This window comes from Pipistrellus hanaki (genome assembly GCF_964339955.1).
Source record: "Pipistrellus hanaki genome assembly, chromosome: X".
Taxonomy (NCBI): domain Eukaryota; kingdom Metazoa; phylum Chordata; class Mammalia; order Chiroptera; family Vespertilionidae; genus Pipistrellus; species Pipistrellus hanaki.
Window position 1 is genome coordinate 97,556,520 of NC_140524.1, and position 15,948 is coordinate 97,572,467.

Genomic DNA, 15,948 nt, shown 5'->3' on the forward strand with positions numbered 1-15,948 from the left:
CAATTTTAAGTGTCAGTTTGGTAGCTTTGCTCAGTGGGATTCGCTAACATTAGTTCTATTGGAGCCAAATCAAATATCATCAAATATTTCAATGCAAATTATACTAGGGAAATCAAAACTTTAATAACTGCAGCTTAGTAATCATTTACTACATTTGACACTGTAAAGAACAATGATGATGTGCTTAATTTCAAAAGTCCCCCATTCCAAGTGTAGAGACATTGATAATACTGTTTTTCTTTTAAAATAAAACAGTAAGAAAAGGGTGAGAAACAAATGGAAAGCATTCCTACCACATCCTGACTTAACTGTGCTAAGTTTTCCCAAAGTTCAAAATGTTAGTTCCAGTCTTTCTGTTTTAGAAATGAAATGTTTCAGTTGAATGGAGAACTTGGTTGATAGGACTGTTTTAAAAGTTGAACACCAATTTCAAATAGCCAGAAGGTAGTGGAGGGACTTCTGCTTGGTGAAAGTTGTCTTAAAGGGCTATCAGCTGCTTTCTGTGGGAAGTAGAGGATGTGTACCCAAATGGAAAACAAACCACCTATCCCATAATAAGCTTCTGGGTGGTCCCAATTCACCACTGGTTCTAACTAACTTGAAATGGAAGCAGTAGGACTGTGACATACAGTAAGTGTGTTTGTCCAATTATTTGCCTGCATATACTGCATTGTTTACATGACAATAGTCTGCCAAAACTTGGAGGAATTTGAGGCTACGGCCACCTCCATTTGCCAAGTGATATATTAGCAAAAAACTATTTTGAATTAAATACGCTGTTTGTTTCTGTCCCAACCCTAGAGGGGTTTTTTACTTGGCATTTAAATGGGTTATTAAAACTAATCATCTTGGATTTTTTTTTTTTTTTTTAAATATTGATGGGGCCCAGGATGTTTAAATGAATTATTGTTTTCACATCAAGGAACCATTCTCAGAACAAGGTTCTCTTGTACTGAATGGCCGGTCCTGTCTTGAGTGAAATTTTAATGAGTATGATTTTGTGCGAGGAGCAGTGAAGAAAGGACAAGGCGAATGACCACATGCATCCCAATGAGGGGAGACGAAGCAGATGTGCCACACAGCTGAGGAAAACTATTCAAACCGCTAAGCAGCCTCCTGTACCACCTAAGTCCAGTAGTTCTAAGAAAATACAGATATGGTAGAAAAAGTAAGAAAATTTTCACCACAAAACCAATAGTTACTACTAACAGAAAGTTATACACAAAATAGAGCTCTCAAGACAGTGATCGTACTTCATCTCAGTCTACGGACTCGATGGTTGGCCCAGTGCCTAGCGACGCGGCCTTGTGTGCGGCTGGCTTCTCCTTGGCTGCCTTGGGCACGGCCACCATGGGGACTCGAGCACCGCTGTGCCAGGCAGTGTTCAGCTCCTTAGGAGAAGCCAGGGCTGCACAGGGCTGTGTCACGCGTGGTGCTAGTTTTGCACCTGCCACTTTCCCCGAGACCTGCTCCTTTAGGACTTCCACCTTCTCGTTGAGCTCATTCCTCTCCGTCTGAAGAGCCCTGCACAGCTTCTCTAACCGTTCCAGTTTTATTTGAAAGGCCTTGTACTCTTTATCGCGGACAGTTTTCTGTAGGGGGGTAAAAAAAGACAAGATATATATAACCTCACTGAAGACGAATTGGATTCCTGGATACCACAGAAATTAAGTAATCTGAGCCACATTGGAAAGTATTTGTTTAATCACCTCATGAACATGTTCAATTCCTCGAGCATCTAACATTCTAGCTAGCTTCACTGCAGATAAATCTATGAATACCACAGGCTATGTAATAATTGTTTTAAGGTGACAAAATTCAACTCCCTTTGTCATGTTTCTTAAAACCAAAATAACACATTTTGTAGGCCTGGCCGGCATGATTGAGCATTGACTTATGAACTAAGGTCACAGTTCAATTCCCAGTCAGGCCATATGCCGGGGTTGTGGGCTTGATCCCCAGTAAAGGGCGTGGTGATCAATGATTCTCATCATTGATCTTTTTCTCCCTCCTTTATATCTTCTCTGAAATAAATAAAAATTTTAAAAATCATTAAAGAAAACCATTTGTATTGATGACGTTTCAGGAAATTCATCACGAACTAGTAAATGAATATTAAGGGTCTGATTAAAAACAGAAAAGGACTCATTTTTGCATAGATTGCCTTTCTACCAATTTTGAGGTGAGAGGGGTTTGAAATCAAGTGTGCGTAAACAATACATTTCAGCTTTAGAAGACAGCCTTTCTGAAAAGACCAAGTTAAAACAGAAAGGAACCGGCCCTAGCTGGTTTGGCTCAAAAGATAGAGCATCAGCCTGAGGACTGAAGGGTCCCAGGTTCGAGATTCCAGCCAAGGGCACATGCCTGGCGTGCGGGCTCGATCCCCAGTGGAGGGGCGTGCAAGAGGCAGCCGATCAATGATTCCCTCTCATTGATGTTTCTATCTCTCCCTCTCCCTTACTCTCTAAATTCAATAAAATATATATTTTTTTAAAGTAAAAAAACCAGAAAGGTAGGAAAGCTGACCAGTGCTGCTTGAGGTGGGGGCCCTGTACCTACAGCAGGCATAGTGAATCAAACTCGGCGGGAGCCTAGCAGTCTGGGTCTGTCTAAACAAGCTAGAGTCGATGCAAGCTCAAGTTTGAGAAACTCTACACGAAACCAAAACCTAGATGCTTTCCAGCTTCTCCGACAATGCACTGTGGAGTAGGGAAATTGCTTCATGCGGGCTGGGCCCTACACCTACAAGTGAGCTTTCTGCCAGGAAAGCCAGCACAGACCGGTTCCACTCAGCAATCCCCCTGGCTCTGGCCAGAGCCCTGAACTATAGCACTGGTGTCACCACACACCCCCTGCCCTAACATACGCCTGAACTGTATGAGTCCCCATGACTAAGAACACACCTTAGTCACGGGAAACCACCTCACCTCTTCAGCCATCTGCAGAAGCGCTTTGTTATTGTTTTCCCATTTGGTACGCCATAATAGTGTCTCTTTTTCCAGTTTTTTTATTTTCTTTGTCATCTGTGAATCAACACAATTGCAAATTTAAATTCAAAAGTGCCATGTCTTAGCTCAAAGTTCCTGTCCCACAACAAAAACTTGAATATTCCTTCCCACCCCCATCACTGCACATGCCTGGCCCAGCTGACAGCTGTGCCTGAATGCTGGTAGCAGAGCTTATCTCAGAAGCTTCTAGGTTTCATATGATAGAATCTAATCTCAATTTTTTGAGGCAGCAGCACATGAAGGAAGATGTCACACCCACTGAGCTCAGGTAAGTTGGAGTGCGTCTTTCATTCCTGCTGGGGGTAGCAAGAGGCAAGAATCTCTTTCCCTCGAGTTGTAACAAAAAAATGGCCATGTTTGTGAATTTTCTGTCTGAATTGGGTAATTCATCTGATCCTTGGAAGGAAGGACTCCCAAAAGATTAAAACTTGAGTGCTCTACCACAACCTCCGAAACTACATCAGTTTCAGAACTAGAGACAGCGTAATTTAGTGATGACCCCAACAACCAAGGAAAAAAGTAATTAATCCTTAGTTTTGATCAACCTCAACTTCAGGTTTTGCTAATAATAAAACGGGTACGGAAATAAAAATGCTTTTAAACCTATGCTACATAACCCCCGTTTTCAGATCAGAATGAGACATCTATGCCCATCATGAGCCCCATACCCAGGATTCCTTAATGAAGCATTGATTGGCCCCAGCTCTGATCCCAGTGCAGGCACCGAGCCAGGTGCTGGGAACAAGGATCAAGAGCCAGCTCTGCTCAGAGCATGGTTATCACCTGTGAAACCACCACAAGGCTGAGTGGGACAGAGGCTGTGGCAGATAGGATGAGAGATCTGGGTTGAGTGCTAACCAACACTGATCTTTAGCCACTAGCAGAGGAAATGTGTTCCAGTCCAGAGGATTCTCCAGAAGGATCCTGAATTGGGGAGCCCCCATCTTAAACTCTTTCACCTCAACAGTGCCCACTCGGATGGAGGCCACAGCTAGTGTTCGCCGTGTGTAGGAGTTCTCCCTCGACTAGAGCCTCAGCTGAAGGGACTGGCAGGCAGAACTAATCTGCAGCTCACTGAATTCTACAGATTACTTGGTCTAAAAATATCTGAAGGTAGTAATTTGAGCACTTAACATGGCTAAGCACTGTTTAAAATACTCTACTTTATGAAGGGAAGGTATTTTTGTTACTTTTAACAAGGAAGGAATAGAAAGGTTAAATAACTTGTATATGGTCACACATTATATGATGCAGTAGGAACATTAACCCAGAACCAAACCTAAGATCTAGTAATAACCATGGCTAACGTCTACAAAATGCTTACAAAGTGCAAGACACTGCTGTACTGCTCCCCAACCCACCACCATTTTTAAAAAGCCCCCATTTTAAGGGGAACATGCCAAATAAACTAAGGATGGATGGATAGATGGATAAGGATGTATTTTGATTCTTAGTTGATGTCAAGGAAATCTTTCCTTAATGTAGGCAGGAAAATGAAACAAAAGCCGAACAACTGGTTTGGTTGAGGGGGGAAAAATTCAATGGGAGTATAGTTAACACAAAAGAAAAGCTAAAAAGGTAGGAACACCAACATATACATATCAACTAACCAAAATAGGTAATTGCTGTTTCGGGCTTGTATGTCTTTAAGTAATTTAATCTCCAAAGACACAGAACTATGTGAAGGGGGAGTGGTGGGGAGGAATCACCTGAAATGAATAAAACATCACACACACACACACACAAAAAAGAAACCACTTTATTTCTAACAAATGGTATTTAATAAGAGGAATTTGCTTTAAAAAGACAATTTAAGAACATAAAGATCACCAGCTTGGTATGGTACACTGAGGGTAAAATGATTAAATATGATGTCACTGGACAATCAGAAAAGATGGAAGACAGTACCATAACAAACTCATCCAAGTAGTGATCATGCTTATTATTCAAATTCCCTTTTAAGTAATACGCTACTAAAAATATGCAAGTACCTTTTCCATTTCCTGCCGGAAGGTTGTAAACAGTTCGTTGCTTTTTGCCATGGTAGTCTGGAATTCTTCAAACTTATCCATATAAAGAGAAAGCTACAGAAAAAAAGTATAAGATATTCTGAGTTCCAGCTAAGTAATCTTAAATCCCAATGACTTTCATAATGAACACATTATGGTTAAATGTTAATTGTTACACAACTGACAGGAATAAGAACAAATGCCAAAAATAGATGTGAATAAACTATTTTAAACAAACGAACAAATGTGCATCCAATCCTTACACACTAGGCATAGATGGCTGAAGTCCTAATAATCAACAGAAATGCACCAAAACTTAGGAAATCTGTTGATTTAACCATCTTTTCAGATATGTTAAAATTGTAAAAATATTTCCTAACTTCATTCTGCCAATTATATTAAAAATTGAAGAACTGCCCAGGCAGCATGGCTCAGTGGTTGAACGTCAACCCATGAACTAGGTGGTCAGTTTGACTCCCGGTCAGAGCACATGCCCAGGTTGTGGGCTCTATCCCCAATGGGGGCTGTGCAGGAGGCAGCCGATCAATAATTCTCTCATCATTGATGTTTCTCTCTCTCCCTCTCTCTGAAATCAATAAAAACATTATTTTCTAAAAATATATTTTAAAAATAAACAAAATAACTGAAGGATGTTGTATAGTTACAAATTTCATGCAACTGATCCTTTATGAACTACCAGCCCCTGCTCCTTACATTTGAAAAAACTGTCCTTGTGACTCAGTGGTTGAGCATCAACCTATGAACCAGGAGATCATGGTTTCATTCCCGGTCAGGGCACATGTCTGGGTGATGGGCTTGATCCCCAGTGGCAGGCATGCAGATGGCCGATCAATGATTCTTTCTCATCATTGATGTTTATCTCTCCCCCTTCCCCTTCCCCTCTGAAATCAATAAGAATGTATTTTTAAAAGGAAAAAAACTGTACTAGGAAAAGGCACATTCTTTTATAATACTACCTGCACAATTCTTAGCTTGACATCAAAGAGATCTTTTTCCTTGACGTAGGTAGGAAAATGAAATAAAAGCCAAAGAACTGGTTTGGTTGGGGGGAAAAGAATTCAGTGGGAGTACAGTTAAAAAGAAAAAAGCTAAAAGGCAGAAATACTGGTTTTTCTTTTAACACACTCTCAAAGAATTTTTATACTGACTCATAAAATAATGCTAACCAAGAGGCCAAGCAGAATACAGAGCATGGAGCCAACTTCCTCTACTCCTAGAACAGGAATTCAGAGAAGGGGGCACACAATAGAGGTCAGAACAGAATAATTAGGGAAAGTTTCAGATGGGTGAGGCCTGACCTAGGCCTCAAGGGTAGACTGAATTATTTTAAACCAGAAGGGAACTTTTACAGTCCATCTAATATGATTATTTTCAGGGTGAGATAACAAGCCCAAAGGAATACAATGTTTTGCTCAAGATCACAATACATGTAAGCAAAGCAGAGAAGAAAAGATCATTAGAGTCCTAGCTGGTTTGGCTCAGTGGAGCATTGACCCTCAAACTGAAGGGTCTCGGGAACAGGGCGTTCAATTACAGTCAAGGGCATGTAGCTCTATTGTAGGCTCGATCCTTTGGGGCGCTGCGCGGACATGTGGGAGAAGCAACCAATTGATGTCTCTCTCACATCGATGTTTCTCTGTCTTTCCCCTTCCCCATCACTCTAAAAATCAATGGGAAAATGACCTCGTGTGAGTATTAACACAACAAAAAGATCATCAGGCCGAAACCGGTTTGGCTCAGTGGATAGAGCATCGGCCTGTGGACTGAGGGGTCCCAGGTTCAATTCCTGTCAGGGGCATGTACCTTGGTTGCGGGCACATCCCCAGTGGGAGGTGTGCAGGAGGCAGCTGATCTATGTTTCTCTCTCATCGATGTTTCTAACGCTCTATCCCTCTCCCTTCCTCTCTGTAAAAAATCAATAAAATATATTTTAAGGAAAAAAAAAATATATCATCAGAGGCCAAAAAACCATATAAGTGATGCCTGTTCACTTTTAGCAGTGCTGCATGAGGAAAATTAAACCACCTGTGAACAGGTCGGGGAGGGAGTAGGATGTGAAATTGCCAGCAGCCCACCAGTGATCAGGTGGGATGGGCACAGAGAGAACACTCGGAAGCAAGCTCTGCTGTATGTGGGAGGGAGAAGCAGACTAAAAGCAGTGGCACTAGTGACAGGCTAGATAGCCAAAGCATGCCTGCGGAAAGGTGAGGGCCAGGGCAAGGATGAAACATTTAAGGGAATATTGCGGAAGCGTGCAGAGGGTTTGGGAGCAGTCTGTAAAGGGGACACAATGACAGTGCCTCTGAGGCTGCTGACCTGGAGACAGCAGTGCTCAGGCAGAATAGGGAGTTCTGGCACTTTGGGGAGATAAGAAGTTACGGTAGTTTTAGCATGCTCCATTTTTATTGAAGATGGCACACCCAGGTAGACTGCCCCATCTGAGAGGTCAATGCTGGCCCACTCTGGTAGTCAGCCAGTGGGAACTACCATGACACCTGGACTTATGTGGCTGGATTTACAAAACAGTAGGTCAAGATACCTCAAGTCTATGAGATCATCAACAAGTTCTGGAAACTGGAATGGTAAGAGCACAGAATGAGACAGACTTTAGGGAAGGACAGTCACATTTGGGGAGCGGGAAAAGGAAGAGGTGACAGCAAAGGAAACAAACTAATGCTCAGATAACATGACACAAGGTGACACAGATCAGACAAAAGTTGCATTGGGCCAGCCAGCACGGCTCAGTGGTTGAGTGTTGACCTATGAACCAGGAGGTCATGGTTTGATTCCTGGTCAGGACACATGCCCGGGTTGAAGGCTTAATCACCAGTAGGGGGCATGCAGGAGGCAGCCGACCTACGATTCTCATCATTGATGCTTCTATCTCTCCCTATCCCTTCCTCTCTGAAATCAATAAAAATATATTGTTGATGGCGGATTAGAGTTAGGGCATGTGCTGGGGGATGGGGACGATTGGGGAGAGGTCAATGGGGGAAAATGACATATTTAATATTTTAAACAATAAAGAATTTAAATATATATATAAAACAACAATCATAGCCCGGCCAGCATAGTTCAGTGGTTGAACGTTGACCTATGAACCTGGAAGTCATGGTTCAATTCCTGGTCAGGGCTCATGACTGAGGTACAGGCTCAATTCCCAATGTAGGCCATGTAGGAGGCAGGCAATCAATGATTCTCTCTCATCATTGATGTTTCTACTTCTATATCTCTCTCCCTTACTCCACAAAAGGCAGCCATAAAGGAAGATTGTATTAGGAAAAACCTAAGGGGTCTGAATTGAAAAATAGGGAGGCAACAAAGAAAAGCCCAGGCCCAGATGGCTTCATAGGTGAATTCTACAAAACATTTAAATGAAAATACTGATTATTCTCAAACTCTTCCAAAAACTTAAACAGGAGAGGACACTCCCAAACTTAATTTTACAAAGCCAGAATTACCCTGATACCAAAGCCAGATAAGGATACTACAAGAAAAGAAAACTACAGACCAACACCCCTAATGAACATAGCTACAAAAATTCTTAACAAAATACGACCAAACTGAATTTAATTTTTATTTTATTGATTTTTAGAGAAAGGAAGGGGGTGGGGAGATAGAGAGAAACATCGATTTGCTGTTCCGCTTCTTTATGCATTCATTGGTTGCTTCTTGTATGTGCCCTGACCAGGGATGGAACCCACAACCTTGGAGTAGTGGGATGATGCTCTAACCAACTGAGTTACCTGGCCAGGGCCAAGCAAACTGAATTCAATCGTCAATGATCAAATGGGATTTACCCCAAGCTGTAAGAATGGTTGAATATATGTAAATCAATAAATGTCATACACCAAAGATTAAAATCATGATTGCCTCGATAAATACAGAAAAGGCATTTGACAAAATTCAACAATCATTCATGATATAAATGCTCAACAAATGTGACAAAGAAGGAACATACTTCAACATAATAAAGGTCATATATGAAAGACCCACAGCTAACATCATACCTGACAGTAAAAGGCTGAAAGCTTTCCCTTTAAGGACAAAAACAAGACAAGGGTGCCCACTCGTACTACTTCTACTCAACACTACTGGAATGCCTAGCTGGATCCATTGGGCAAGAAATAGAAGCTATCCAAATCAGAAAGGAACAAGTGAAATTATCTCTGTATTGCTGATGATCTGATTTAATATACAGAAAATCCAAAAACTGCCAAAACACTGTTAGAACAAATTCAGTAAAGATACAAAAATCAACATATAGAAATCAGTTCCGTTTCTACATACTATCGATAACAACAAAATATTTGAAAAACAGAAATAAAGAACACAATCCTGTTTACAATAGCATAAAAAACAATAAAATACTTAGGAATAAGTTTGAAGAAAAAAAGAAAGATCTATACACTGAAAACTATAAGACACTGATGAAACTGAGGAAGAAATAAGTGGAAAGATATATTCATGTATCAGAAGAATAATCAGTGCTATTAAAATGTCCATACTACCTAAAGCCATTTATATAGTCAATGCAATCCCTATCAAAATTCCCATGGCATTTTTTCCCCACGGAAACAGAAAAAAGCAATCTTAATATTTGTATGGAACCACAAAGAACCTGAACAAAGAAATCTGTAGAAAGAACAAAACTGGAAGCGCTATGCTTCCTGACTTCAAACTATACTACAAAGCTAAAGTAATAAAACAGTATGGGACTGGCATAAAAACAGAGACATTGACCAATGGAACAGAACTGAGATCCAAGAAATAAACCTACACAAATATGGTCAACTAATATGTGACAGGGAGGCCAAGAATACGTACTCAATGGGGAAAGGACTGTCTCTTCAATAAACAGTGCTGGGAAAACTGGATATCCACATGTGAAAGAATGAAATCAGACTGCTATCTTAAACACCACTCACAAAAATTAACTTGAAATGGATTAAGAGCATAAACATTAAGACCTGAAACCATAAAACTCCTAGAAGAAAACAGGTAAAAAGCTCCTGATAGTGGTCTTGGCAATAATTTTTTTCGAATATGACACAAAAAGCACAAACAACAAAAGCAAAAAACCACAACTACATGGAATAGCTTCTGCACGGCCCAGTTTCATCTCCTCTGCCTACCAACAAAGATGGGTGCTTTCTCTGCTGAGAGCCACGTACTTAGAAAGTGCAAAAAGTGTGTTCCAAGATTCAAATGCAGCAATAAGTGTACAGTAAGAAATCAGGATTTCTAAAACTTAATTATATGATAATATGGATCACCCTGAGAACATTAGGCTAAGTGAGGAAAGTCAGGCAGAGAAAGGTAAGTACTGTATGATATATCACTTAAATGTGGATATTTAAAAAAGCTCTTAAAAACAGAGTAAAACGGTGGTTACCAGAGGATGACAGGAGGGGAAATAGAACAGATATTGTTGAATGGTACAAACTTGCAATGAGTACTATGGCCATATTGTTCTACTCAGAGATATTGTGGGTTCAGTTCCAGACCACTGCAATAAAATGAATACTGCAATAAACAGTCACAAACATTTTGATTTCTTAGTGCATATCACGTTATGGTTACGCTATACTGTAGTCTATTAAGTGTGTAATAGCATCAAGTCTAATAAAATTATGTACAGCCTGGCCAGTTTGGCTCAGTGGTTGAGTGTTGATCTATGAACCCTGGTTCTATTCCCCGGTCAGGACACATGCCTGGGTAGTGGGCTCCATCCCCAGTGTGGAACGTGCAGGAGGCAGCCAACCAATGATTCTCTCTCATCATCGATGTTTCTTTCTCTCCCTCTCCCTTCCTCTCTGAAATCAATAAAAAATATTTTTAATTAAAAAAATATTTTTAATCAATAAAAACTTACTTTAAAAATGTATATGCCTTAATTAAAAAACATTTAGCTAAAACCTAACCATCAAAAAAGAAGCTTCTGTACAGCAGAAGAAACAACAAAATGAAAGGCAACCTATGGAATGGGAGAAAAAATCTGCAAACCACATATATAAGGAATTCATACAACTCAATAGCAATTAAACAAACAATCCAATTTAAAAATGGGCAGAAGTGAATAGACGTTTTTCCACAACATCCAAATGGCCAAGAGGTACATGAAAAGGTATTTATCAGGGCAGTGATTTTCAATGGGTGTGCTTACAAGAATTTTTAAAACATGCAATACCTATTTAGTCACGGGCACTGACATCTCTTCCCTTTGAATGTCAAATAAAAATGACAACAGCCAACATAACAATAGCAGCCTGGTGTGAATGAGTCAAAATTATACCTTTTCTTTTTGGCCAGATCAGCAAAAAGTATATTTCTGGGGATGCTGGAGAATTTTACTAATTAGTTTATGTATGCCATGAGATGAAAAAGGTTGAAAATGACTGCATCAGGGTAATGCAGAACAAAACCATGCCACTGCCAGCAGCACAAGCCTCTGGAGGCCCTAGGCGGCTGGGGGACTGAGGGGACTGGGAGCCATGATCTTGTAGCTGTGGGTGCCGCCATCTCTGAGGGTGTGACAGTCAATTAGCACATTCCCTCATTATTAGATAGGATGGTAAAAGAACAAATGTTGATAAGAATGTGAAGAAAAGATAACCCTGTGCAGTGTTGGTGGGAATGTAAACCAGTACGGTATGGAAGTTTCTAAAAAAAATTTTTTTTAAATAGTGTTACCATATAATCCAGCAATCTCATTTCTGGGCATATATCCAAGAGATGAAATCACTATCTCAAAGAGGTACCTGCACTCACATGTGCACTGCAGCATTATTCACAACAGTTAAGATATGGAAACATTCCAAGTGTCCATCAGCAGATGAATGAAGAATATGCGGTGTATACACACAATGGAATATTATTCAGCCATAAAAAAGGAATTCTTGCCATTTGTGATAACATGGATGTACCTTTAGGGCATATGCTAAGTGATATAATTCACACAGAGCAAGACAAATACTGTATCATCTCACTTATATGTATGTGCAATCTAAAAAGATAAACTCATAGAAACAGAGTGAAATGCTACTTGCCAGAGAGGAGGGGTGGGGAAATCGAGGACACGGTGTCAAAGGGTACAAACTTTGTTATAAGACGAGTAAGTCCCAGGGATCTAATATACAGCGTGGTGACCACAGTCAGCAATACCGTACATAAACAAAAAGAAAGAGAATGGGAAAAGGAGGGAGGGCCCCATTAAAAATTCTACCCACAGCTCTCCCTGGGAGCTGCACTGAATGGTCCCAATGGGAAGTTTTTAAAATAGGTTATTTTCTCAGAGCACAAACTTTCTAAGATTTTAGATTCTACTAGGAGATTGACATTTTGTAGGTCAGAGAAGTCAAGTTTCATGCAGTTCTACTTAATACAAACGAACTAAAATCTGAAGATTTACCCGTTTTTCTTTCATTGGAAATTAGCTGACACACGTGGGAACAGACTGACCAAGGGAGGAAGTACCTGGGACACTGCAGATGGTGTGACCAAGCATCTCAGTCTGCCTGAGACCTAAGTGTTTGCTAGGATGCAGCACTTCCAGTAATAAAACCAGGAAAGAAGTCATGGGCAAATGGGGACGAGTTGGTCACCCTAAAGGAAGAGGAAAATTCTAGGAGGGACACGTGATCTACTCTCAGTTCTGGCTAGGAACAAGCAGAAGCATCTTAAGAGATTCAAGGTATATATCAAATGAACCACAGATTTTTCTTACGAATTCTACTATCCCCTGCTGTCAAGTTACCTGCTGTTTTAGTTGTACTTCTTGCTGTCTCATTTGTTCATATTTGTGTCTCGATTCTGTTGCTTCCTTTAACAACTAGAAAACAGAAACATTCTGGCAAAATACTAATCGTAATTACAAATATGACTACAATATGAAATGACCTGATACGCGTAATCCTCCTAATCATTATTTTATTAAGAACCCCAAGTCTGTAGGTGAAATGTTGTTACATGCCAGTTACTTATATCTTTGATCTGTAACACTTATTAACACATAGGGATGCAGGAATAATCTTACTGCTTAGAAAATGTACTGTGGAGGACTAATAATAGGTTTATAAAAGTCAGGATTAAATTATTGTGTTTTACGTAAAAATAGTCTAGTATTAGCAGAAAACATGGCTAGGAATCTTGACATATGGGTACATTAGAAAGCCCCTGTACTCCACAGAGATGTACGGGTATGGAGCTAAGCAATGAAACCAGAGACCTGGTTTCTGATCACTTTTTAAAAAGCAGGGCTGGCGGGGGGGGGGGGGGGGGGATAATTTATTTGGGCTTCAAAAAAATTATATAATGAAGTTGCATAGTAGGCATCTATGAAATTCAGTCCCTGAAGTAAAATGTCATACATAGGCCAAATAAACCTCAAAAAGTCCTTAAACCAACCAGAAAACATATATGTGTAATGTGCGTGTGGGCGCATAAATGAAATTACATTCCAACTCTAGAAATAATGCCCACGTTTTCAGTTACACCTGGGATAGCACTGTCAGTTCAGCCGCAGGATCACATTGTGTGAACAATGCGTCTCTCTTAACCATGCACACTCAGCGTGACCTGTTCACATGAGGGCCACTGAGGAACGAGTCTTCATGCCAGGCTAACTTGAGGGAAAGCTGGATGGAACAGTCTTCATTATCATAACCATTTCTCATTTTCATTTTATTTTTTGGTTAAGCACATATAGTTGAATTGCCAGTTATTAATTATACATACCCATCCAATGAAATTCCACTGTATTCACAATTATAGAATGCAATATAATCTAAGCATATACTCTGAGAACAACGCTGAGGATTAGGGCATAGAGAATTTTGTTAAAATTATACAAGTAAACAAATAGTTTCCCTAGTTTCAAGGTACTTTATTGAAAAAAAATGTAACAGTATTATATGAGACCCATGTTTCATAAGCTTGATATTAAACTGAATTGCCAAATTTAATGTACTAAATACTGGTATTATTCTTGAACTTAGTGACTATTACCTCAAAGTGAAATAAACATTCTAAGCACAGAAAAGTCAAACAAGTGCAGGTCTTTCCAGTAATGTGGTCTAATCTCTCTAGTAAATCTTCTGTACAATAAATTAATAGAAATAAAAAGCCAAATGCTTTCTAACATAAACATACCCTTCTCAATCTAAAACAAAAAAAATAACAACAAACAATTAGCATGACCCAGGTGCCACAATATATATAGAATAAATTAACATATTTTAAATGGCTTTGGTTACAATTAGGCAATAATTTCTTTTTAAGAAACAGAACTTACAAACTCTCTCTCTCTCTGATGTTTTTCATCAGCTTCCTTTATCAGCTGTGAGGTCTGGTGAAGCTTGACATCCACAAGCTGTTGTTGTACTTCCTTATGTTTGAACACTTTATCAATGTGCTGCAGGGAAAGTCAAATTCTCCCATCACTTAATGAAAATGGAACACAACAAGGAAACATAACACCAGCTACAATGCCTTGTTTCTTACTCTGCTTTCCCTGCTAATGCCACCAGAGCTAATAACTGTGTCTTTCTGACTGGCACCTCAAAAATGGGCCCTCTACGAACACCCATATCCTCTCTTTCGGAGGTGGGCAATCAAGCACTTTGGCAGCCACATGCCAGTACTTCCTATTTCTAAAATTGTTTTAAAAATATTTCTAGTGCCGAAACCGGTTTGGCTCAGTGGTAGAGCGTCAGTCTGCGGACTGAAAGGTCCCAGGTTTGATTCCGGTCAAGGGCATGTACCTTGGTTGCGGGCACATCCCTGGCAGCTGGTCGATGTTTCTCTCATCGACGTTTCTAGCTCTCTATCCCTCTCTCCTCCTCTCTGTAAAAAAATCAATAAAATATATTAAAAAAAAAAAAAAAAAAAAAAATATATATATATATATATATATATATATATATATATATATATATATAGTAATTTTAGAGAGGAGAGGGAGAGATAGAAACATTAATGATGAGAGAGAATCATCTATCGGCTGACTTCTGCACACCCCCTAGAGGGGATCGAGCCCGCAACCTGGGGATGGCCCGACAGGGAATTGAACCGTGATCTCCTGGTTCACAGGTCAATGCTCAACCAATGAGCCACACTGGCTGGGCCATCTTTTACTTGATATAGTCTGAGCCTCATCATCACAGTAAGTAGATCAGAAATAGGAGGTACAGCCCGGCCAGTGTGGCTCAGTGAATGGATAAGCAGTTCAAACTGTTAACCCACGGATCATATACAGAATTTCTGGAGACTTTTTCTTTTTCTTTTTTTAAATATATTTTATTGATTTCCTACAGAGAGGAAGGGAGAGAGAGAGCTAGAAACATCGATGAGAGAGAAACATCGACCAGCTGCCTCCTGCACACCCCACATGGGGATGCGCCCGCAACCAATGTGCATGCCCTTGGCCGGAATCGAACCTGGGACCTTTAAGTCTGCAGGCCGACGCTCTATCCACTGAGCCAAACTGGTTTCGGCTGGAGACTTTTTCTTCCTGTTAAATTTTCCAATTTCTTAGTTTAAAGAAGCATGCTATGGAGGCAGGCACGGCCTCAAGCAGATGTCCCTCATCCCTGCTGAATCCCAGTCCCCTACCTATGTGGAGACAGCCATGCCCACACTGCAGAGTTATACAAGCCAATCCAATAGTTACTTTTTGTAAGGTGTATGGGGCCTGGACCATAGTAGCCCTTTGGTAAAAGGCTGTTATTTCCAAGGAAAACTGTGATGTGGTTATTTATGTATAATAAAAGCCAGATTATCCCTTCTCAGTTGCAAAAAGAGTTGCTCTTCCTGACCAAGAAAAGAATATCTGATAATGTTCAAATTACTAAGACACAAAAAATTTATAAAAGAGGAATCGGAAAAATTTGGACAATGACTAGACATTTAAT

At 40.1% G+C, this 15,948-nt stretch overlaps 1 protein-coding gene across 1 annotated transcript in view; it reads right to left on the bottom strand.

The window, feature by feature from the left end:
* Positions 1-74: 74 nt before the first annotated feature.
* Positions 75-15,948, bottom strand: part of TXLNG (taxilin gamma) — a 48,468-nt gene continuing 32,594 nt past the window's right edge. The window contains exons 6-10 of the mRNA XM_084869844.1: positions 14,331-14,450; positions 12,795-12,869; positions 5,000-5,092; positions 2,928-3,023; positions 75-1,592 (exon numbers count right to left, since the gene is read on the bottom strand). Of these exons, the coding sequence (XP_084725970.1) occupies positions 1,260-1,592; positions 2,928-3,023; positions 5,000-5,092; positions 12,795-12,869; positions 14,331-14,450 (717 nt within the window). The 3' untranslated portion in view covers positions 75-1,259. The remainder of the gene's footprint in view (positions 1,593-2,927; positions 3,024-4,999; positions 5,093-12,794; positions 12,870-14,330; positions 14,451-15,948) is intronic.